This window comes from Kryptolebias marmoratus, linkage group LG19 (assembly GCF_001649575.2).
Source record: "Kryptolebias marmoratus isolate JLee-2015 linkage group LG19, ASM164957v2, whole genome shotgun sequence".
Taxonomy (NCBI): Eukaryota; Metazoa; Chordata; class Actinopteri; order Cyprinodontiformes; family Rivulidae; genus Kryptolebias; species Kryptolebias marmoratus.
Genome location: NC_051448.1, coordinates 7,099,285 through 7,123,136, shown reverse-complemented (window position 1 = coordinate 7,123,136; position 23,852 = coordinate 7,099,285). Strand labels below are relative to the sequence as shown.

The window sequence follows — 23,852 nt, the reverse complement described above, 5'->3', positions numbered from 1 at the left end:
TGTCATCACTGCATGTTGAGGAACTAAGAGCGCAAACCTCTATAATAGGACATAGGGTCATTAAAAAGTTGTAGGAGTCGCATAGTGATCGCGATCACCACCAAATTTCAATCATTTGTTCTTTGTGACAACATCAACATTTCCTGAAAATTTCATCAAAATCAGTTCATTACTTTTTGAGTAATCTTGCGCGCAAACAAACACACGATACCGAAAACATAAACCTCCTTGGCGGAGGTAAAAAGTGAAAGCATAAAATAACCTTAAAGAGACAATAAAATACAGAGGGAGAAGATTACAGAGACACAAGCACCTACTAAAGACAAAAAATAACTTTATTGGAAGATGTGGAATATGAGAGAAGTAAAACGTTAAAAATGTTTGCCAAAATGACAAAAAAAACGTCATTTTGGCACCTTTTTATTGCTCTGGTTGTTCCGTCTCTAAAAAGTAAATCATTCACTGCTTATATTCATTAAACTTATATTTTCATGTATAAAGAAACAACCAAGTTGTTACTTCTGTTGCTGAACTGTCTGGATGTCGACGCTTTAAAAAAAAAAAAAAGAAGCGAGATTTGAATGACTTCACGGCACGGCTGTTCCTTCTAACATTTCCGGGCGTCCGTGAAAGCACCGTGCGGTCAGCTGACTGGGAGGTCATGTGGTGTTCACGGACGACGAAAAGCTCAGCGGAAAGCGCGACAACAAACAACCCGGGCTGACTTTGAGGCGAACACAGCTCGGTTTCCTGGATTGTTTCACTCGTCCAACATGGCTTGGACGAACTACCAGCTGTTCCTTGCGGGACTTATGCTAATAACCGGATCCATCAACACATTATCGGCCAAGTGAGTACATTTAATTATGTTTTTTTGTTTCTTTTTCTGCCAGGTGATCATAGTTGTACAAAGAGCGAGCTAAACACAGCTGGAAGTTTGAATGCATCACAAATGAGTCGTTATTACACGTTTCCTAATAACATCCCGGTTGTAGCGAGCTAGTAACGCTTGCTGATGACGAATCATTTCATTTTATTCACTACCTTCTTCTTCTTCTTCTTCTTCTTCTTCTTCTGCTTGCGGGTCCAGGAGGTAGACTCACGTGACCGCCCTGATTTATTTATATTCATATATTTTGTGTGTGAAGCAGAAACAGTAAACATCCGAGATAAGCATTTCTGTGCAGCTGCTGAGAGATGCGAGATAGCAGATAAATCCTCTGCAAACCTCTGGCATTTCAGTGAGTTATCTCGGTGTTAAATCAGCCTGCTCTGTTTCGACTTCGGTCAGAGGCATTGTGTTTTATCAGGGCTGAAACACAAAGCTTACATTTTCATTTCCTCGTGAAACTGTGTGAGTTATCAGGGGCGAGACTAAGGGGGTCCTAAGGGGGCCAATGAGTCCTCTTTATAAACTTACGACCCCCTTGGCCACACATTCTTATATGCATAAAATACACTATAGTGCCAAAAGTATTCGCTCTCATCCCTTCACAATATACACATGAACTTGAGTGCCGTCCCATTCTTAGTCCACAGGGTTTAATCTGATGTTGGCCCGCTCTTTGCAGCTGTAACAGCTTTGACTCTTCTGTGAAGGTTTCTCAGGTTTAGGAGGGTTTCTTCCAGAAGCTCATTTATGATGATGTTGGACAGAACATCTGGCTCTCAGTCTCCGCTCTGATTCATCCCAGACGTGTCCTTTAGGGTTGAGGTCAGGCCGGTCAAGTTCTTCCACACCAATCTCGCTCGTCCACGTCTTTGTGGACCTTGCTTTGTGCTCTGGTGCTCAGTCATGGAGGTCTTGGTGTGCTGAAGCATTCAGAGTTCCTTTCATTGGAACTAACTACTGACAAATAAGCCCACGCCATAATCCTCCCTCTACCAAGCTTTACACTTGGCTCAGTGCAGTCACACAAGAATTGTTCTCCTGGCAGCAGCCAAACCCAGACTCGTCTAGAGAAGCATGACTCGTCCCTCCAGAGGACACGTCTCCACTGCATCAGACGTTTTGCTTTTGGTGATGGAAGGCTTGGCTGCAGCTGCTCCGCCATGGAAACCTGTTCCATGAAGCTCTTTGCTCTCTGTTCCTGAGCTGATCTGAAGACCACATGAAGTCTGGAGGTCTGTAGCTGTTGACTCTGCAGAACGTTGGTGACCTCTGAGCTCCATGAGCCTCAGCGTCCTCTGAGCCCACTCTGATTTTACGTGTCTGACCACTTTGTCATAACACCACTAACAGATGAATGTGGAACATTTAGTAGCAAAGAAATGTCACAACCGGACTTATTGCTCTGGTAGCATCCCATCATAGCACCACCCTGGAATCCACTGAGCTCCTGAGAGCGACCCATTCTTTCACTAATGGTTGTAGAAGCAGTCTGCACACATAACTGTTTGATTTTATACACCTGTGGCTATGGAAGGGATTGGAACACCTGCATTCAATGATCTGGACAAAAATAGATCTACAATATATCGCAGCGTTTTTCAGCACAAGAAAACTCCAGAAATTCCGTTCTTCCTTTTGGCCACTGCATTGTGTTACAACCATGTATTACCAACTTTTTACCAGATCTGCTTAATTTAAAACAACTTAAAGCAGAACAAATGTAACATCTCATAGTTGGGATATAATTAATGTTCTGATTGATAAACAGCAACTCTTTATGTGACATTAAAATGTTCTCAGAAAAGTCAAAACCATTAGTCCTGAAATGACTCGTATATTTTAGTAATATGCATTTTTGGGCCAATAATTAATATTTTTCTGATATTTTACATTGTAGTGTTTTCACAAACTAGTGAAGTAAGTTGGCATTACACACAACACACTATCCAAATTAGTTTATGGGGCGAGAATAATGCTGAGAATAAGAATGAAAACCTGTTAAGGAAAGACATCAGAATTACTGTCCTGCTGTCGGTGGCGTTAAGTGCTTTCTGTCCTAGTTTTAGTTAATCATTCAGCTGACTCTGAATAAGCCATCTTATTTTTATGGTATGAACAAAGTGTTATACCACCAGGGAGATGGGTTTTTTTCAGAAATAAATTCAGTGTTAACGTCTGTGTTCGATGTGGGAGGTGGACAGGAAGCAAATAACGTCAGACCTTAAACAAAAAGAGAAAGAACTTTTACTCCTGTTGATTTTAAGACTGGTTTGCCAAGATACAATCATCATGTGCCTCATGTGATTTTTATCACTAAATTAACCAGTTTATCACTTAGTCTTTCAAAAAAATTTCTTTAAATTGATAGAATCACTTGTTTAAAGCAGTTTAAAATACAAATTATATATGATATGATGGCACTGCTACATTAGGAATTGATTTAAATCAAAATTTGTAATGTTTAAGTCATCTATTGCTGTAAGTAATGAGAGAAGGGGTTTGCCATTTTTGTAAAATAAGAGATTTAGCTTTTTTTTAACTTCTCTAAATTTCTGTGATGTCAGCTTTATTCTTTCTGACCAACACTTCTGGTTCCTTCATGTAACGAAACCTACATTTGCCACAAATCACAGGGTGCAAACTGCTAATGTGTCAGACAAAACGTGCTGTGTCATGTTGCCCACACAGCAACGTTGCATCTAACAGGTAAAGTTTCACCTCAGTCACATGATACCTGCCTCACTTCGGCTGAGCTCGTCAGTCGTTAGCTTTGGTGCAGCTTACATATTGTAGTTGTGTGCCGTTAAAGATATTTAATCCAAAATACAGCGGCCAGAAGTGATAAAAAGCAGGTTTGGATTAGCGGACACACGCCCTCTTAAGTTTCCACTGTGACTTGATGAGCTGAGACGTTTAAAGTGTTTCGGGGAAAGCATTTCGACCGTGACTGACGTGTGAGGAAAAGGAGCTCACATGTCAGTCATGCTTTCTTTGACTGTCCAAGGTTTTCTGCAGACTTAAGCACTCTGGAGCCACGCACGTGAAATGCAGCGTCATCATCATTCGGTCTGACTGTGCAGTGTCTGACTGAAGGTGCAAGAAGTGGCTCAAGTTAGAAGCATTTCACGTGATGGGCAGAAAGGAGTCGACCACTTCTCAGTTGTTTGCTGTTAAACACAGATTTGCAGTTCAAGTGTGCAAAAAATGAGTCAAATGTCAGAGTTTGTTGTTTATCTTGTTGCAACCACTAACCCATGCTTGTTAAAAACCTCAGTGATGAAGTTGTGTTTGTGTGTTTTTATCTGACAGATGGGCTGACATGTTCTCAGCAAAGGGTTGCCATGACGACCCCGTACATCCCTTCTCTCATCCGTTTTTACAGGTACAGTACGAGACCTCTGAGTAAAGCATTTTAGATGAAGATTTAAGTCAGGACAGATTTCCAAACCTCAGGATTTCTTCTTCTCTGAGACAAACATACCTCTAAAAAGTTCAAACCGACAAGCACAAACGTGTGGTCTAATTTCTAATGGTGTTAGTTTATTTTGTTGCCAAAAAACAAAAAGAATATTGTTCAACGTGTAGTGTGTTGGGGATGATGTTCAGCTACTAAAACACTAAAATTTAGCTCAATATCTGTAAAGTGGACATCGCTATAGCAGTTTCTGTGTTTGCTAACGTCGCTACAATGTAGAAGCACATCCAATGATTAGTTTTTCATTAAATGTCATTAAAATTTGTCCACCAGTTCTTGAGATATTTTGCTCACACTGCAGACAAACAAACACATGCAAACACAAACATTAACTTACTGATGCTGAAGGTGAAAGGGGGATATATAAAGATTTATTTGCTCTTTGTAGCTGCTCAAATGACTAAAATATGGTAAAAGTTGTTTCCAAGTGTTTTAACACATCTATAAAATGCTGACCAAGAAGAATTCACCACTAAAGTCATTCTAATAAATATATTTTATTTTGATGGTTTGTGATATCAAATAAATGCTGTGCATTATATTAAATAGAAGTAGTGCTAAGAATTTTGGGCAAATGTTTTTATTTTTTTGTAAAGTTAAGGGGAAGAAAATTAAACTTGGTTACCTGCTGTATAAGGACTCACCATCTTTTGTTATTTGTGTATTTTTTTCAGTCACAAAGCTATTAGTCCAACATCAAATTCATCATAAATAAACAAAAAAAAAAAACTGCATCACAGCAGTATTATTTTTAAAACTTTAAAGTGCAACTTTAAAAAAAAGAGCTGCAACTTCGTGGTCTTAGTGGTCTTTGTTCAAATTAGCAACTAAAACTCAAAACCAATCCCATCTGTCCTGGTTGCTGTTCAGGCGGTGGGGATGTTCCTGGGGGAGTTAAGCTGTCTCGTGGTCTTCTACATCTGGCTCCACCATGACAAACGAAGGCCCGAACCAAGATTAAACCCGGGCCAGAGTTTCAACCCTCTTCTGTTCTTCCCTCCTGCGATGTGCGACATGTTGGCCACTTCCATCATGTATGTTGGTAAGTGACCACAACCTATTATTTATTATTTACCTGCAAGATGAATGGATCTGCACGCTTCAACAAACTGTAACAAACATGCAAATGTGGACCCAAAAGTCTCTTTTCACACTTAAAGAACGTGCAGCTTAGTTCTGGTGGCAGATCAGCGTTTGTTAAACTCCAGGGTGAATTTTTATTTCCAGCCCTCAACATGACGAGCGCCTCCAGCTTCCAGATGCTTCGAGGAGCCGTCATCATCTTCACCGGTCTACTTTCTGTGGCGTTTTTGGGGCGCCGGCTGGTACTCAGTCAGTGGATCGGCATACTGATCACCATCCTGGGCCTGGTGATAGTGGGGCTCGCCGACTTCGTCAGTGGCCACAGAGACGACTCACACAAGCTGAGTGAGGTCATCACTGGTGAGATCATTTTATATATGTTCTGATAATAAACTCAACAGAAAAATGAAGGCACAAAGATATCTGTACAGACGCACTTCTTTTTTGAACTTTAAATGTTTTATTAGTCACATAAAAACTCTTTTCTGCTCTTCAGGTGATCTTCTGATCATCATGGCTCAGATTGTTGCTTCAGTTCAGATGGTACTGGAGGAGAAATTTGTCTACAAACACGACGTCCATCCTCTTCGGGCCGTTGGAACTGAAGGTAAAGTGGTCCTTTGAGCATGTGGCCTGTTTTTATATTCATACAAAGATGGACTTTGTATCTCCTGAACTGACAAATGCACAAAAAGTTCCTAAATATTCAGTGTTAAAAGAAGTCAACACTGAAGAATGCAAAGGTCAAAGTTAAACCCTTTTAGAACAAATATTTTTATCATTGTTTTTCAACAGATAAGGCACTTTAAGCAATCAAAATATCCATTTGCAACAAAGCCAGTAGAAGCATCGCTGAAAGGCATGAACTCCCTCTAAGCTCTGACTCGCTCTGACTGTACATCTAAGACAGAGCTTAAGTCAATCACTGCGCCACTAAAACAGTTTAGATCTTGAAGTGAGATAAGCTACAGTGTCCTAATTTAATCTAGAGTGTCCTGAATCTGCAGCACGTATCTACGCTCCACAAAGAGACGAGGATGGAAGGGGTGAGGAAATATCAGAAACTCAGCTTCGACCTCTGTCTTCACTGGGAGGTTTTTAAGCAGTCATAGGTCAGGACATCCGTATCATAAAGACCGTAGATGCAGGCTGGTGGAAAGGAATCTCAGACCAAGAAGCCACAGATATCTGCTCAAAGCGGCGGTTTCTGCGCCTCATGAGACGTGTTAAGTTGTGCTCACCTCCCAAATGAAGACGATCTCGCTCCACTGAATCAAGAACAATCAGAATGTGCAACAACTTCATTCCTCAGGCAACAAGGCTGCTGAATTCCAAGTAACACTCATCTGCACCTGAGAAATGTAGTTTCAGTCCAGTATATTTTTTCTTTATTAACGTATATGCCAGCTCTGTTGGCTGGGTTAAACCTAGAAATGATTGTTCATTTCTGATGCTTTAAATAATAAAAGAATTGTGAAATTGGCTCGTCGGCATAAAAGTCTCTGTATGTAGGTAGATTAAAATCTGTATTACTAAGCATTTTAGCTTTTCGTTTGGTTTAGTTTTAGTTTTGCATCTTGCAGTTGAACTGTTGTGGTTGGCTCACTATCACTCCTCTCATCTGCTCTTTTTTCAATCTGCAGCAACCTTAAAATTTGTTTTTCTGCAAAAAGCTGCAACAAACAGGTTCATGTGGTAAAAACAGGCTTGCGAACCACTTTTTTTCCGACCGTAGTTGGTGGAGAGAAAATGCAGAACTAAATGAAGGTGAACGGTGTAATATGCAGAACTCTGATGCTCTGTAACTGCTGTGCATGTAAACAAGCGGCTGCTTGCAGATTTATGAGGTGATATTGTGTCAGCTTGTTTTTTTCCAAGGGGTGACAACTAATAAGTTTATCAAACACAAAACAATGACAGTAATGAGTGTTATCACACAGCTGATTACCAAACTGGTCAACTACAGTAGAAGCTTCTGATAAAAGGTTGATCAATACACTAGATAGTCTTTAAATGAAAGAAGACTATCCACAGAAGCAATTATTCCCTCTACAAAAGCAGACTTATAGTTCAATAGTAGAGACATAATGACTAAGTTAAATCCAAGTACTAAAGTTTTCCAGGGTGTTTTTTTCAGAAACACTGTTCGAACGACGGTTTAATATCCAGAAAAACAGAAACATTTTCTTCTCATTTATCAGTCTTTTAAATAATTAGTTTTTAGTTTAATAAATTACTCTCTGGTTGTACTGTTTGCAGTTGTTAAGTTCACTGTCTTGGAACTGCTTTAATAACTCCTGTTTGTTTCTGTTTTCTGTTTTCAGGCTTGTTTGGGTTTATTGTCTTGTCGCTGCTGCTCTTCCCCATGTACTTCATCTACGTCGGCAGCTTCAGTAACAACCCTCGCCAGGTCCTGGAGGACTCCATAGATGCCTTCTGTCAGATCGGACACAAGCCTCTCATCCTGTTGGCCCTGCTGGGCAACACGGTCAGCATCGCGTTCTTCAACTTCGCCGGGATCAGCGTCACTAAGGAGATCAGCGCCACGACCCGCATGGTGCTGGACAGCCTGCGGACCCTGGTCATCTGGGTGATGAGCCTGGCGCTGGGCTGGGAGCAGTTTCACGGACTGCAGGTCCTGGGTTTCTTAGTTCTTCTGCTGGGCGCGGCGCTCTACAATGGACTGCACCGCCCCCTGCTGGCCAAGATACCGTGGTGCGCCGCGAGGATGGACTCGGATGAGAGCAGTGCAGCAGAAAGAGAGAGGCTGCTGAATGACGGCAGGGTGCAGGACGAAGTAGACACATAAAACTACCGTCACACAGACACTGCACCTTTCCTGAATGCTCTGTCATCTTTTACACATTTGCTGTTTACACTTCAGGTTTTATTTGATCTAACTCAATGCTGTAATACGCAGGAGTCGGTTTTTTAAAAGCAATAGTTCAGCTTTGTGGGGAAAAAGGCACACTTTTGCTTTCTTTTAAACAAGTTAAATTCATTTTTTTTTATAAACAACAAATGCTAACCTAGTTAGCAAAGTTTAGCTCAAGGAGCAAACTTTATTCTTAATGCAGAAACTATACCCAAAATGTAGGTATCTTGCGAAAGTTGAGTCGTGTCGCCTCTAACAAAGAAAAAAGAAGATATTTTGTGCCAAAACACATTAATGATTGAAGTGTACCAACAGGCCAAGTACTCCCAACATTTCTTTAGAGCCCTTCTGCCTCTTAATGTCATGATTAATAACCACCACACGTATTAAAAGTAAAGTAAAGTTTGGGATAAAGACAAGTAGTTAAACAACAGTGGCTCAATATTTTTATTTTTTTAGTACTTTTACGTTTTGATACATTTTGAAACGCAAAAAGTATCCCCTCCTCCAAACACCTCTATTGAAAAGGTGCACTTTTAGAGTAGTGGCTTGAAAACAAGGCTGAAGATCCAAGGGACCAACACATTAGACATCGTTTTTCTATTCTTATTACTTTAAAGCACAGTGGAAATGTAGGCAATCACCTAATACCTTAATAAAATGTTCCTGAACCCTACAGCAGTTTGTACTTTTGGTCAAAATCATTCTGAAGGATTTCAGGAAGCTTTGTAGGTGCTGGTTTGTAGATCATTTATTGTCATCTGGTAAGGCAGTTTAGCCTTTTTCTCTCTCTTTTTTTTAATTATTCTTTTTGCCAATCAAAACTGACAGACTGCAAATTTATTCACATTACATGTTGTCAACTTTGTCATCTAAAATATTCTTTAAGAGCGAGAATTTGTTTAATTCCCCAAAATGTAAACTATTCACAAGGAAAACAAACACATGGAAGATAAGGAAGCTGACAAAGTTATTTTATTACAAATTCAGTCTTCAAGGGATGTTTTTGAAGCTGCTTTTAAAGGCATTCTTAAAGGAAACTCACTCAGAGCTCTTTGGGTGATTATTATGTTTTTGTTTCTTTAAAAACTTGAACATTTTATGGTATTTTGTGCAAAATCTCTAAGTTCTTTTTTATGGTAAATTCAATATTTGTTCACAAGAAGCACATAATATAATCACAATGTAAAGTTTTCAGTTTTGTGCTTTTTTTTTGATTGTGCCAAAATGTTTTCTGCTTGGAAATGAGCCCTCAGTAAATGTTTTCATGGCACTAAAAGTGTTTTAGAAGAATACTATCAAATCTCTTTTTATTTTATTTTAAATATAATTATAGGAGTAGTGTTTTAAAGCAAACTTTGACATGTTGTATTTGTTGACAAGACTTTATATAAAGAAAACAAAGCTTCTTGGATTAAAAACAGAATTCTCCAACCCTTTAATTTTCTATTATATTAAATGTTACATAAGGAAGCAAAAAGGGAACTGTTGTGAAGTCGCAATTTTTATTTGTTGGAATTGCATTTTTCCTCAGGTGTGAGCAAAATAAAATGCTATTGGTTTAATAGAATGAACTACACTAAACAGAAACAGTTTAAAACAGTTTTTTTATACTTTTAGACTGAATACAAAGTGGTACGCTTTCAGCTGGTCAAGGGAGACATTTAAAGATGATTACAGAGCAAACTTTGTTAATGTAAAATGATAATAATAAATGTATCCTAAAGTACAGCCTCAGCTCTGATTTTTGGGCCTCAGAAGTAAAAAAAAGCTATGAAAATTTAAAGAGAAAGCCACATTTACTTTTATATTTGAGCAAAAACTAAAAGAGACTGAATGGAAGTTCGACGCTCAAAGAAGGAAAAAAATGTGAGTAAAGGTGTCTAATATCACAAGCAGCTGACACCTGCACTCACTTCCTCTAAACACATCCCCACAGACCCCCTCTGCTCTTTAATGGAGGTCAGATGTTAAAACCAGGGTTCCCCAGGGAGCCCGATGTGTCACCATGTTGGATTTAATGGAGTGGGACAAAAGGACGTGTTCACTGAAGAGAATAATACAAATTATAACAAAGTAAAAAAAAAAACTTAATAAGAATAGTCACAGCACTTTAGTGGTAAAAGCCTGCTGAAATAAAAAAGTCTTGAGCTTCAACAAGCTTAAAAAGTAAAGTGTTGCAAATAGATTAAACTGAAGTAAAATAACAAAAATTTAATCCATTAACTGATGTTATTTAAAGAGAAATTGGCATTTTAGCCACTAATCGGATTTGTAAAATGTAAAAAAAAACTGGGAAAAGCAAGACTTTTGACACTGAATAATTAGCTAAAATGTACACAAAAGACATTTTTATTCCAGATTGGGTATAATTAGAAGATTGCAGTGACGGCTGCAGGACTTGTGCATTAATTGTAACTTCCACATATAAAGACAATTGCAGATGCTGCAGTTTTTGTCCAGCTGTTGGTTCCTCTGACGCAGAGCTCCGTTAGCACTCAGATGGATTTAATCACCTGTTTAAGCAAATCAGCCCACACCCCGAGTTGTTTTATAGGTTTGCAGGAGAACATCATTTACTGAGTAGCCTTGTGATGGTGAGAAACAGCAGAACTGAGCAAAAGTGTAAAAGGTCACATTTTTATTTCTACGCATGGTTGGGTTGCAGGTATCTAAGTGGCACTTTGAAACTCTTCACAGGCACTGAAGCTGCTCTGTCAGAAGATGGCCATCTCAGGGCTTTTTATACAATTATGTTTCACATGAGCCTACATAGTTCAATGTTTATATTTTCCAAACAGGAGTTTGGTCTCTTTCTTTGCCCTAACGTGTAAAACTGACAATAAATTTTAGCAATTTATTACGGATTTTTCATTTTATTTTCTAACAAGTATCAGTTATTATTTGTAGTGTTGTAAAAAAACACTTAATGAGTCGTGTCATCTTTATTTCAAGCTTCAAATATGTTTATTGAGAGAAATTGAAGGTTACAGACCTCCTGGCCTAAACCACCTGGAACTTACTTCCTTTATTTATTTGTTTGTTTATGCTTAAATAAACGTGTTAAACTGATTTATGGCCACATGAGTCACACATGTGGTAACATATGCTGTAGTGCGCAGTCTGACCACGAGATAGCAGTGTTTCAAAACAGTTTTTAAATCTCTCAGCTCCAAGAAGTTCCTTAGACAAAATAGGTTATTTTAGTATAAAATGAGCCATTTTAACACCTGAATAACAGAATAATTCTGGTGTAAATATGAACCTAAACAACAAAGTTGAAAGGTAACATACATTACCCATTAGACTTTTAAGACCCATTACAACTTAGAGAAAAATTAAAGCGGAATAAGTTTGCTTAAATCTGTAAATATTAAACAGATTTAATATGAGGCGGGCTGTTTTAAAGCTATTAACAACAGCTGGATGAGGAGCTGCAGCGTCTCACTTATAAATAAATTTCTATGAAAAAGGTCAAAGACGACGCTCCAGGGACAGCAGGGGAAAAATATTTCCAGAAGCTGTTATCGAGATAAAGTTTGTCCCGGTGCATGTGATTTCTCCTGAGACAAACTGCGAAATCTCAGGGAAACATCCACAACACACTCAAAAGAAAAGCCCCCTCGCGTTTTACTTGATATGTTTGTTTATTATTTTTATTTGATTCCTTTATTTTGATCATCTTTAAGTTGAGAATTTCTTGTCTCCAACCTGTTGCGTCCTGTTGCGCGCGAAGAAAAGAAAAAAAAGCAGCTTCTGCTGCAGTTCGGAGTTTCCTCTGCTGATGGATGTTATTTTTCCTAACGCAGCGGGGTTAAACAGCAGCTCTGCTCTGCTTTGCATCAAACTTTAACCCCCTTCATGCATCTGCAGCAGCAGAAACACAGAAACACAGGCCGTGCGCAAATTTGCCTTTTTGGATACATTTAGTTCAATATTGGTCTTCTGTTCTTAGCAAAAATCAAAGGCAAGTTTGCGGAAAAAAATAATTTGTTATTTTTAACGGTGTTATGAAGAAAAGTGCATTAGAAGAGTATAAATAAATTCATCCTTTAAGGTTTGCTTTGATGCAATATTCTTTACTTTATTGCAAAGCGACGCTGCTTTATTTAAAATAAACACAACAAGCTGTCTCCATTCGTTTAATTAAAATAAGAGCCCAGTTCTGTCGCTGTGACCTAACATTAGTTTCCCAGTGAGAGCAGCTTGCAGAGCCGTGAGTCCACTCTGCAGGTTCTGGAGCTCTGAGGAGACTTGAATCTGTTGTCATGTAAACAGACGCTTCGCTCGGAGGCGCAGAGGTCAGCTTCATATTTAAAAGCTTCCATTAAAGCAGGTTGTTTACAGGCTGCGGTCATTAGTCTCCAGAGTCCAACTAATGAGCACTTAATGTCCTCAACTCTGACCGAGAGGAGCAGAGAGTGAAAACCTGCTTTAACGCGACACAACGCAGTCCTATAATCCAACCATTTTCTATAAACACTCATCTAACCTTGACTCAAAACAAACACATTACCAACATGTTTGTTTCAGCTTTTATCAAGGATTACGATTTGGTCTTATGGATTATTCAGTTTCAGTTAATATTTCACCTAATTAAATATAGAAACTATAATACTGTGACCAGACTGCAATTATAACTTTAACAAAAACGTCAGAAAGTGCAATAAATTATTTCCTGGATTTTTTTTTCATTGATCTGAATCTGCAAAGCAAATTAGTGTAAACGTGAACAAAATGCAAATAATTTGCAATGCTAAGTCGTTTTTTTTTCTACCAGTGACACAAAGTTAAGAGAAAATAAATACTATTCATAATCCACATTCACACAAGAGGGAGCAGAATGGGTGTTTTCTTTTAAATTTAGATTACTTAAGTTTCTATAAATCAAATGACTATTCATTTAAATTATAGGAGGTTAGTCCTTGTAATCAAATTGTGAATTACTGATCAAACTATTGCAGCTCTGCTCTGAGAGACAGAAAAGCAAGTTTGGCAGAAAGGAGAGTGGCTTCAGTCACTGGGGGGAGCTGCTCCAACACTGAAGGCCTTCTCACATTTATTGATCTTTTACTTGATATGTGTAGGAGCAGTTGTGTTCCTCAAAGTTGCCTTTAATTTGGATTGTGGTGGGCGCTTTTTGTTTTGATTTTTGAAGCCGTGCTGCTGCCTGTTACAGGAGCCAAATGAAACTGGAGGTGAGCAGTCTGTCTGAAATCCTGGATGTGCTCGAGCTCACATAAACCCTCCAGTTCTGAGCTGACTTTAGACATATAGGCCTCTCCTCTCCTCCGCTTTCTGTGGAAATGATGGCAGCGTGCCATACAGAAGGCTGTGGACAATGGCCCAGGTCCCATTAAATCTGCGAAAGTTCCTTCCTGAGGTAAACATTGCCAGAAATAGTAATCCTGGCCTGAACTGGAGGGTCTTATGAGCGAGAGGAGGAGGGCGGGGGGAGCAATAATTCTGGGTGTAATAATGGAAATGGTTTCATTCTGCTCGGCAGCGTGTGATCCAGCAGGGCCCAGCAGTCCAAGGTGGACTCATTCAGCTTTCTGTGCGCCTGATAAGACTTCCTGAAAAACACACACACAGCAATCAGGCAACAATAGATGCTTTAAACTTCAGGTGGTGCTCAGTTGTTTTTATAGAGCATGTGACTCATAAAGGCCCCGGCACTGGGTTTTCATGTTGTTTGTTTGCTCTCTGATTATAGACTTACAGAACTCATGTTTAAGACATCACTCTTTTTGTTTGTTTTTTACAATATTCTTTAGATGAGTGGCACCCAAAGTTGGGGTCCGACATATTTTCGCTATAATTGTTACAAAAAGAGAACAACAGTAGTCATAAATAGGGAAGTAAGTTGTATAAATTGACTTTAATCTATTTTTATTATCATTATTTTTGTTTTTGTTTACTTTTTTAGTAATATTTCTACAACAAAACTATGTCACCTCTGATTGTAATGCACACTGCCTCTGTTTTTTTGCACATTTAAAATCATATTTGCAAATTTTAAGTCTTTTTTTTTGCACAGTTGTAATGTTTTGTACAGTTTGTTGCAATATCTATCTATCTATCTATCTATCTATCTATCTATCTATCTATCTATCTATCTATCTATCTATCTATCTATCGTAAATGAAAAGTATTACAGCATTAAAAGAACAGCTGAGTATATTCTGCAGAAACAGTTCTTTAACTCATTATTACTTAGTTTGTTTTTTTCCAATACTAATTGAAATTTGTTTATTTTTTTTTATTAAAACCAGAACATTATTATATTTTTATATACATAAAAAAATTAATCTCCTTAAGTGTACAAATGATTTACATAAAAACGCTTTAGAAATTGTGAAATCTTTTAAATTCAATATCAAAAGCCAGAAGCTGAAATATTTCATAATTTGCCTGATAACTGATGTGTTATAAAAGTTCTTTATGATATAAAAGTGATGTAATATTAAAGTGGTGCATCTCACTTTTGTGTTACATAAAAGAAGTCTACAGATGGAGCAAAACAGCTGCAGAAGTGCTGAAAATTAAAGGCAAACTGATTTAATTTTACTACTCAGACTTTAAACTGATTGGGATTCCAGTGAATGAGTTCTATTATAATGGGGCAGAAATGACTCAATCAGGATAGAATCTGGATCTGTTTCAGACTTTTTCCTTCTCTAGTCCTGACTGATGATGATGATGATGATGAACAGCAGAAATATTTCCCTTCACAGCAGGTGAAACGAAAGCCTTGTTTGTTAGAATAATGTGAAGCTTTAAAGGTATTATTGTAACTTCATGAAGACCTGTCCAAAAAAATGACTGGCAATTTGGAACAATCAAACTGGTTTTGATGTGTTAGGACATATTTACGCTCGGATTAGTTGAGTAAAGTATGCAAATAAAAAAGAGGTTTTGTTGAAACAATATATTTATGGATCTAGAAGAAGTTTCATTAAAAGCAGAGTGTTTTAATGCGGAGCTCTGTCTTTATGGGACTCCGTTGTCCTGCTGGATCCCTGATATTTAGTCTTGACAGCTCTCTGTTACTCAAGTATTCAAAATCATAAGAACAGATTTTTTTGACATTTATAGCAAATGTCAAACATGGTACAAGTGATTTTTAAAGACCCTCCTTTAAAAAGATTCAGGACTTTTTAAAGCAACTGACATAATGAAGATCCTACAACGAGTAGTTGTGTCATCAAGTCACTAAACATATCCGCCATATTTGTTTGCCTATACAGACTAATGTAGGTCAGTCAGGTGACTCAAGCTTCCAGGTGATTTTCAGAGGACTTATCATGAGTGATCTGTTTACATTGAGTGCATACCAGCATTTCAGAATTGCATATCAATATATCTGGAAAACTACTGGAGTAAACTTCTTCAATCTGCACCGGATTAGCTTTTTATGTTTGATTTCATGCTTTGCAGCAGTTTAAAATCTGCAATCTGAAGTACTTACATGCATGCTTTAAATTTCCACTATTCTAATTAAGCTCTGATTAATTTATCTGGGCAGCCACGCACACACTCACACTATAAAACTGATCCGAGGCCTGTTTGCTTCCCACTGAGAGGCTCATCATCAGCACCTGAAATAACCGTGGGCTGGCTGCAGCCTCCGGCCCACATCCTCTTCCCTGGATTGTTTTGACTGCGTGATGGAGGGCGAACGTTAAGTGTCAGTTTCTAATTTTAACCCGGAAAAGTGTCACTCGAAAACACCATGATAGCAGGCAGTCAGGGTCATCGGCGCTTCCGCGCGCATGAATCAGGACTTGAAAATGAACGCGGGGCCCTTCAGAAGCCATTGTCTCTGACAAAACAAAACACACACACACGCGTACACACACACACGCGCGGGAGGAGAAAAAAAAACACATGTCTGAGGAAGGAGGAGGGGGGACAAACGGCGGAGAGAGCTTAGATTTGTCTTTGGAGTTAAACCTGATCAAAGCTGATGTTATTAGAAGTATTTTAGGCCATATTGTGTTCAAGTCCTCATTTCTAAAACCTGATTGGCCAGGAGCCCGCGGTGTGAGAATATTGGGGGTGGGGGTGGGGTGGGGGGTTGCGGATGAATACCCCCTCTGAAGTTAATTGTGTTTTCGCGTAGGAGGTGTGTGTGTGTGTGTGTGTGTGAGNGGGGGGGGTATATTTCCTCTGTTTATTATGAGCATGGGGACGGATTTGCGTCACCGTGCAACTTGCAGGTTGAGATAAAGTTGCGCAAATATTGAACAGGGGAAGTTCTAACAGTCATTATAAAAGTCTCCCCTCCTTCTTCTTCTCCGCGTCCGGAAGAAATAAGGATTTCTGCTGTATCCGAAAATACTGAAGCAGGTTCTATTTTTGGGGAGGCAAATCTAACAGGCGTATCCGCTCATTTAGCACAAATCACGGCCCATCAAAAACAGGATGAGATGGAGCTAATAGAGACTCCCCCGAGACAGGGCGCAGAAGAATGTGCTGTTTGTTATTAATTACCTGCTTTATAAGGCTACCTTATATATATATTTGTCTGTGTCGACCTGTGCGTATTTGTCTGTTAGCAAAATATCTCATGAACCACTGGGCGTATCTTATTGAAACTTTCAGAAAGTAATAAATAATTGTGCATCTATAACCGATTAACTGTTGAAGTCAGTCCGATTCAAGATGGCCGCCACAACTAGGCGACCTTAGCAAACACAAAAACAACTTTGACTCTGTCGCTTTCCCGGATACTGAGCTGAAATGTGGTGCGGTAGTAGCTGAGAGTGATCCCCGACACGCACTCTGACTGATCACTCAAGATCTCTACCCCTAGCTGCTGGATTCAGCTCTGTCCGTCTGTTAGCAAAATATTTCACAAACCACCTGACGGATTTAAATAAAACTTCCAGGAAACAATCATTGGGTCGACATCTACAAGTGAATAGCTTTTGGAGTCAACCCAAGTCAAGATGGCCGCCACAGCCAAGTGAGGACGCTCGCGTGACAACATGAGATAATTTTAGATTTAAAACTCTGGCCTAATAAAGGCGGCAGGCGATATGCATTCCTTCAAGTTATGTTGGGCCTTGAATCACTTTTAGGTGTTTTGGGTTTTAAAACTGCATCAAATAAGCATCCGGTGTAACTGCTGCTTCAGTGAGGAGCTCTTTTTAAGTGATCAATCCATCATCTCAGGATCAAAATTGTTTCGGCGTGTCTCTGCTGGTGTGTGTGTGAGTGAGTGTGTGTGAGGGAGAGAGACACACTAATTTGATGTGAGCAAACGCAGCGCACCCATTGGCTCAGGCAGTGACCAATCAGCGTCAGCGGAGGAACTTCGGAGCGGAGCTGCAGCTTTCAGACTTTCAGAGCTGCGAGAGCGATTTTGGGATTTCCACACAGAGGACGGGGCTCCAATAAGTCAGCGTTTTTAATTTTATTTTTTTATGATTTTATTTTCCCTGACCTTCTCCTCCTCCTGCTCCGAGAACCAGCCCGAGCTCCGGGATGTACACGGCCGGACTCAGCCCGTTCTACGCGTCAAACTTCAGCCTCTGGTCTGCGTACTGCGCCGGGGGCTTCGCCGTGGACTCCGTGAAGAAACCCTCGTTCTGCATCGCGGACATTTTGCAGGCTGGAGATGCGGAGAACATCCCGGGCTCGTCCGCCCTCATGGTGCACATGGGACACCACCACCACCACCACCAGCAGCAGCACCAGCAGCAGCACCAGCAGCACCACCAGCAGCACCGCGCTCCGCAGGCCGGCGGCTCGCCGCTGCGCCCCTCTCCTGTCGCTCCCGAACCCTCGGTGTTCGGTGCCAGGGTGAGTCCGGCCTCTGCGTACCACAGACACGGACTACAACTAACCTCAGTCTCCAGGACGTCGTTCAACTCCCAGCATGCCCCGCCGCCCTCGAGCAAGGACCTCAAATTCGGAATCGATCGGATTTTATCTACAGACTTTGATCCAAAGTGCAAAGAAAAGTCGTCACTAAGAGGTGAGCAGCCAGGGAAGCTTCAAATCTTATCAGACACACAGAAACGATTTTTACAAATATGTTTTATGTCCTTGTAATAATTTTAAGCTGTCATAAGGAAAACAAAGGTTAGAAACTGGAAATAGAAGCAGCTTTTGCAGATGTTCTAGTTTACTGGCTTGTTAGTGAAAAAAGCTTCATAATAAGAAGCCCTGCTGCCCCTCAACAAGAGGTCAGAGGTCAGGATCAGCTGCAAACAGCCAAAACAATAACCTAATCAGGACATCCCCCCTTCCCCCCTAAATTTACACTCCAAACATCTCTTTAAACTTGAGATAGTCGCCCTGTGTTTGCCTGTGCCCTCACATCTCTCGCTCTCTAACAGATCTCACGTCCATCGTTAGCTCGAGCCGTCAGTCAGGCCTCCACGTCCCCGTTCAGCCTCCTGCCAGCCAGTACTTCTCCTCCATAGACCCCGGGATGGACGCGTCCTCCATGATGAGTTCACTAGGCAGCAGCGGCAGCAGACACTCAGGCCAGCATCAGTTTCAGGACACCTTCCCAGGTAGACATCACCTCTATAGGGGAGCAGCTGGCCGCATAAAAAATAAACAAAACTCTTGTGATTCAAACGCTTCTTCCGATTTCAGTGCTTTAACCTCATGTCCTCCTTGTGTGTTTTTATATTCTTATTTGTCCAGGTCCCTACGCCGTCCTCACAAAAGACACAATGCCTCAGACCTACAAGAGGAAGAGGTCGTGGTCGAGGGCCGTGTTCTCCAACCTGCAGAGGAAAGGTCTGGAGAAGAGATTTGAGATACAGAAGTACGTCACCAAGCCGGACAGAAAGCAGCTGGCGGCCATGCTGGGGCTCACAGACGCTCAGGTAAGAGGACTCACAGAGGGGGTTAAAGTTCACAGGCCCCACAGGACACAGAACTCATAACGTTTGTTTAAAAGCTGCAGAGTAAATCATTCTAAGACATTTTTTATCACTTTATTTTAATGCTGAAGTGGTCTGAGGTGTTGTTGTTTTGGGTCTGCACGTCCTCACATTTCAAGCTGCTCAGTGCTACGTCCAGCATAGGGGCGTGACGGTTCAAGCCGAAGGGTTTCATCAGTGTGGGGGCACGAAGCTGTTGCCATGACAACAGCTCAACATAAGAAATCATGAAACCACGGGGTCTCTGTTGAGATGTTTCACATTCTGAGGTTGTGGAGTCCTCTGCCACACAAGATGCTTTTTTTTTTACATTTGTCACATTATAAAATCTGATGTAGGGTTTCATATCTAAATATTTTCAGCCATTTATTCACGTCAACAAGGACAGCTTTCCTTACTGCAGTTGTCAGAGATGCAATGAAAGTCATTAAAATCTTGTGATATTATTGTTTAATATCGTGTTGACGATGTCAACTGAGATAAACTCACATTTCTGTCACTTTCTCTTCTTTCCTCTCTACCATCTAAAGCAGGAGTGGGCATCAAGGCCAGTGAGAGTCTGCTGAATGATCACATTATTAGCAGCAGAACATGAATGCATGGTGCTTGCTTGAAATATAATAGTTTCTGATTTATTGCAGTGTTCTGCAACAATGACATAGCACTCACTGATATTGAAATAAATTTTTGATTCAGCCCTAAAAGTCATCCTGCAGAACTCTTCATCGCGAGGCATTTTGCAAGGCACTAAACAATTATCAGACGTAAAGGATAAAAACAGATAAACCTGAACACAAACTGTTGATGTAATCGTTGGTGACGCACATTGCAATACATAACCAATATCTTCAAATAAATGTTATTGATTTTTTAAAAATTGCTGCTGTTACTGAAAATATGTCATTAGTGTTGTTCAAATTTGACCATTATTGTAAATAACATTAACATTTACATTTAACCTCCTGAGACCCTGCGTCTTCATACAAGAACACTGCATTGGGAAAAAAATGCACACCAAACAAAAGCTTGGGTCTCAGGAGGTTCAAATATTTGATAAAATAAAATAAAATACTTTTTTTTTACAGTAAGCCCCTCATTTTAAACAGTAATTTGACAGGGGAAGAAAAACCCAAGAAACATAATAATTTGTCACCAAAATGTCCTTTTCTATAGATTTATAAATTTAAGTTGCAGAATTAAAATTCGAGAATCCGTCATGAACAAAAACATGTTTATGTTTACATTTAAGAGGCTTTAAATTAGGCCTTTAACTGATGGCGTCATCCTGGAAGCTGATTGGATGACAACAAACAACATCATATCTTGAGCTATATTTATCTTATTTTATTGTATTTTACAACTTTAAAAAAACCCCAGCATGTTAACATTGTAATTACCACAGATTGTGTTATTCTGATGATTGTTTTAAATTTTTTTAGTTTTTATTTCTCTTTTCTTTGAAACTTTTTGCAAACATGTTGTGTTTTTATTTTAACCAGGCCTCCTTTGAAAACCCTGTTAGACTTTTAATGGTTAGGAAAGGTGTTTTTGGACACTTTGAATTGTGCAAAAGTGAGCTGAGTGCAGGTTCTTCGTAAAAGAAGAGGAAAAAAAGAAAAATGTAGTGAAGATATTTTTTTTTAAAGTCGCGCCCTTTATAAATTTAATAGAAAAAAATAGTTACCCCGTATCTGATGCTGCTTTTTTTGTTAGATTAAACAACGTGTAAAAATCTAAACAGTGGGAGATTTAAGCTAACACGGTTTAAATGTGTGTGCTTTCAGGTCAAAGTGTGGTTCCAGAACAGGCGCATGAAGTGGAGACACTCCAAAGAGGCGCAGGCGCAGAAGGACAAGGAGAAGGACGAGAAGCCGGACCAGGGGCTCTCCGAGGCCGGCAGCGAGGAGCCCAAGGAGCCGCTGGAGTCCGACTGTGAGAGCGAGGCCCGGAGCGACAGCGACTCCGACGAGGCCGAGGAGGACAGCGGACATTTGGACGTTTCTGAGCACAACAAGACCAGCGTCATCATGAGCGGGAGCGCGCAGACGGGCGGCAGCGGCGGCGGCGGCGGCGGCGCGGACGCGGGCCCCGCGGTCACGGACACTGCGGCCTCGCAGGTCTTAATATGAAGCAGGAGCCTTTGAGTCTATTCCTGACAGTAGACTGATAATGGTTAAAAAAAAGACTTAAAGAGTGTAACTGCAACCAAAAACAAGTTTATTTCCGGAACGCACGAGGAGCGAAGAGAGCTTAATTTGTTCATTATTGCACATTATCTGTTTTTTCTCCCCTTCTGTGTTTATACGGTTTTCATAATAAATTCAGAGATAATTTAAACCCCAGACAAAAACTCATGTCCTGCAGTGTTTCGTGTTTTTTTTTTTTTCTTATTTTTTTTAAAATATTTTTTCTTTCAAAAAGCTCCAGCGTGCTGATGATGGACATAAAATGTGGTGTGAATTTTAATTTTCAGGTTTCAAACCACTCTTTGTAAAGGAACATCACGTGCAGCATTCATGTTTGTTTTGATATATTTGTGCTATTTTGTTAATATTAATTTGCACTGAAAAAATTGTAAATAAAATGTTCTTACCTTGGAAAATTCATTATTATTATTTTATCATTAGAAACATTTCCCCGTTTATTATTTATTTGGAAGACCTTCCACAGCTTGACAAAACAGATCTTTTAAATTGTTTTATTTTGCTTGCATTAGAATATGACAAAATTAAACAGCAAGTAAATGAAAGAGAAGTTTTATAGCATAAAAGCTGAAAATAATTGACAAAAATTAGTAAAAAAAAGCTTGTTTAATTCCCCCCAAAATGACAAAAACTACAAATTGTTTTGATACAAAAAATTGAAATGGATAAACATAGTTTTTTTTATCAATTACCTTTAAAACCAATAATTTTAAACTATATTTACTGACTTTCTGAGTGTACAAAGTTACTCCTTGCTGCTCTGTTGAGTCTAATTTATAGCTTGTGTACATTTACCGGCTCCAGATGACAGCCAAGACCAGGATGAGTGTATTTTATTCATTTAAGACACAAAAAAAAACTTTTCCCCTTCACTGTGACCCTCATTGCTTCCCCTGCAGACACTTTTCAGAGCCTAATAATCCAAGTTTCACAACTAACAAAGAAATGATGAGGAATAATAAGAGCAAACGTGATGTTGAAATATGATTTCTCAATCAGCTTTATCCTGTTGATCAGTGGTTCATGTTTACTACGAATCAGCAGCATTGCAACACATTTAAATGGGCTGTTTAATGACATTAGATTGTTGCACTCTTCCTCTTATTATACGCCTGTTAAATTTATCTGGGAGTGTAAATATTTTAGAAGACAAATCATCAATAACACTCCTCGCGCTCTTCACTTTCCAAGTCTGGCTGTCTTGTGCTGCTGGAACGTCTCATTTTGGTGCAAAAATATGGCAAATGCCTGCAGGAAATTCCTCCCAGAGAAGTGATGCCTGCAGACGTCAGGAGGTGTTGGATGGCAGCAGCTCGAGTCAAGCTGCTGTTTATTCTCCTCATGTGTAAATACATTTCCGGGCTCTTGCAGGGAATATTCAGAATAATTACTGTATATATCTGTGTCAAGCTGCCTCGGCCATTAAGGGGTTTGTTGATGGAAAATGAAGCGTGCAGGAGTTTTATGGATAAACAAAGCGAGCGAAGGGTTTATATAAAATAAATAAGTGATGTGCTGCTTCACAAAGTGTCCTTATCTCAAAGTGGGGTGGACTTTTTCCAGTTGAAGGTTGCCTTTAAAGGTGGCAAATTAAAGGCATCTCTTTATTTCCAGGAAATTAACACTTTTTGTTGTATTTAAAAGCATATACTACATATTTTTAACCTAACTACAAAATTAACCTTCATTTTTAACTTTTAAAGTGTGTTCAGTAATATTCAACTGTTTAGACATATTAATTTTTTTCCCAAAACATTTATTTAAGCTTAAATTTTAAGAAAAAATTCAGATCCACTGACAATGTCATCAACATTTACACGTTTAACTTCTACAGTCATCAAAATATATATATCATTACAAATTTGGAATTTACTCAACTTTTACTTCACAGTTTAGGAATATTTTACACTTTTTACCCCTAAAATTTACCATTTTTATAACGTTGTCACCAGTTTCTCAGCAAACATTGAATCTGAAAACAAACCAACAACAAGGCTCCTTAGATTTGCTGCTCATATTTGTATTTTTTTTAATGTTGTGCTTCTAGTTTTACACAATTATGATGCCACTGATTTTTCTACAATCATTAACTTTAAACAATTTTTAATTGTCAGTAAATATTTAAGACTTTTTAGATTATTTTAAAACTATGTTTAAAAATGGAGGAGATGCTTCACTGTGTCCAGCAGGAAATATCCATTTTTCTTGTGTAGTTAGACTATTTTCTGCTTTAATATGCAGCAATTTATCACAATTATAAACTATAATCAGTGTTAAATCTTGATTTTTTTCTTTTAAATCTTGTTGCGTTACAATACTGAACCTTAAGTAAAACATTTCCTTTTGAATGAGGAGCTTCGCTATGAAATAATCTAAGGTGAGCATAAATTGGCACTATAAGATGCTGTTTAACCTA

The 23,852-nt window shown here is 39.3% G+C and overlaps 2 protein-coding genes across 3 annotated transcripts; both read left to right on the top strand.

Annotated features, from left to right (window-relative positions):
• Positions 1–663: 663 nt before the first annotated feature.
• Positions 664–10,056, top strand: slc35f6 (solute carrier family 35 member F6). The gene is made up of 6 exons (XM_017411779.3): positions 664–850; positions 4,202–4,274; positions 5,238–5,409; positions 5,595–5,810; positions 5,947–6,057; positions 7,775–10,056. The coding sequence occupies exons 1-6, from the start codon at positions 774–776 to the stop codon at positions 8,257–8,259; spliced, it is 1,134 nt and encodes a 377-aa protein (XP_017267268.1). The 5' UTR covers positions 664–773; the 3' UTR covers positions 8,260–10,056.
• A 7,608-nt stretch (positions 10,057–17,664) lies between these two features.
• hlx1 (H2.0-like homeo box 1 (Drosophila)) lies at positions 17,665–21,838 on the top strand. 2 transcript variants are annotated; one of them, XM_017411805.3, is made up of 4 exons: positions 17,665–18,310; positions 18,675–18,854; positions 18,991–19,175; positions 21,017–21,838. In XM_017411805.3, exons 1-4 carry the CDS (start codon positions 17,818–17,820, stop codon positions 21,359–21,361), a joined length of 1,203 nt encoding a protein of 400 aa, XP_017267294.1. In that variant the 5' UTR covers positions 17,665–17,817; the 3' UTR covers positions 21,362–21,838. The 2 variants fall into 2 exon arrangements, with proteins under 2 accessions (XP_017267294.1, XP_017267295.1); XM_017411806.3 differs by lacking the exon at positions 18,675–18,854.
• Positions 21,839–23,852: the final 2,014 nt, after the last annotated feature.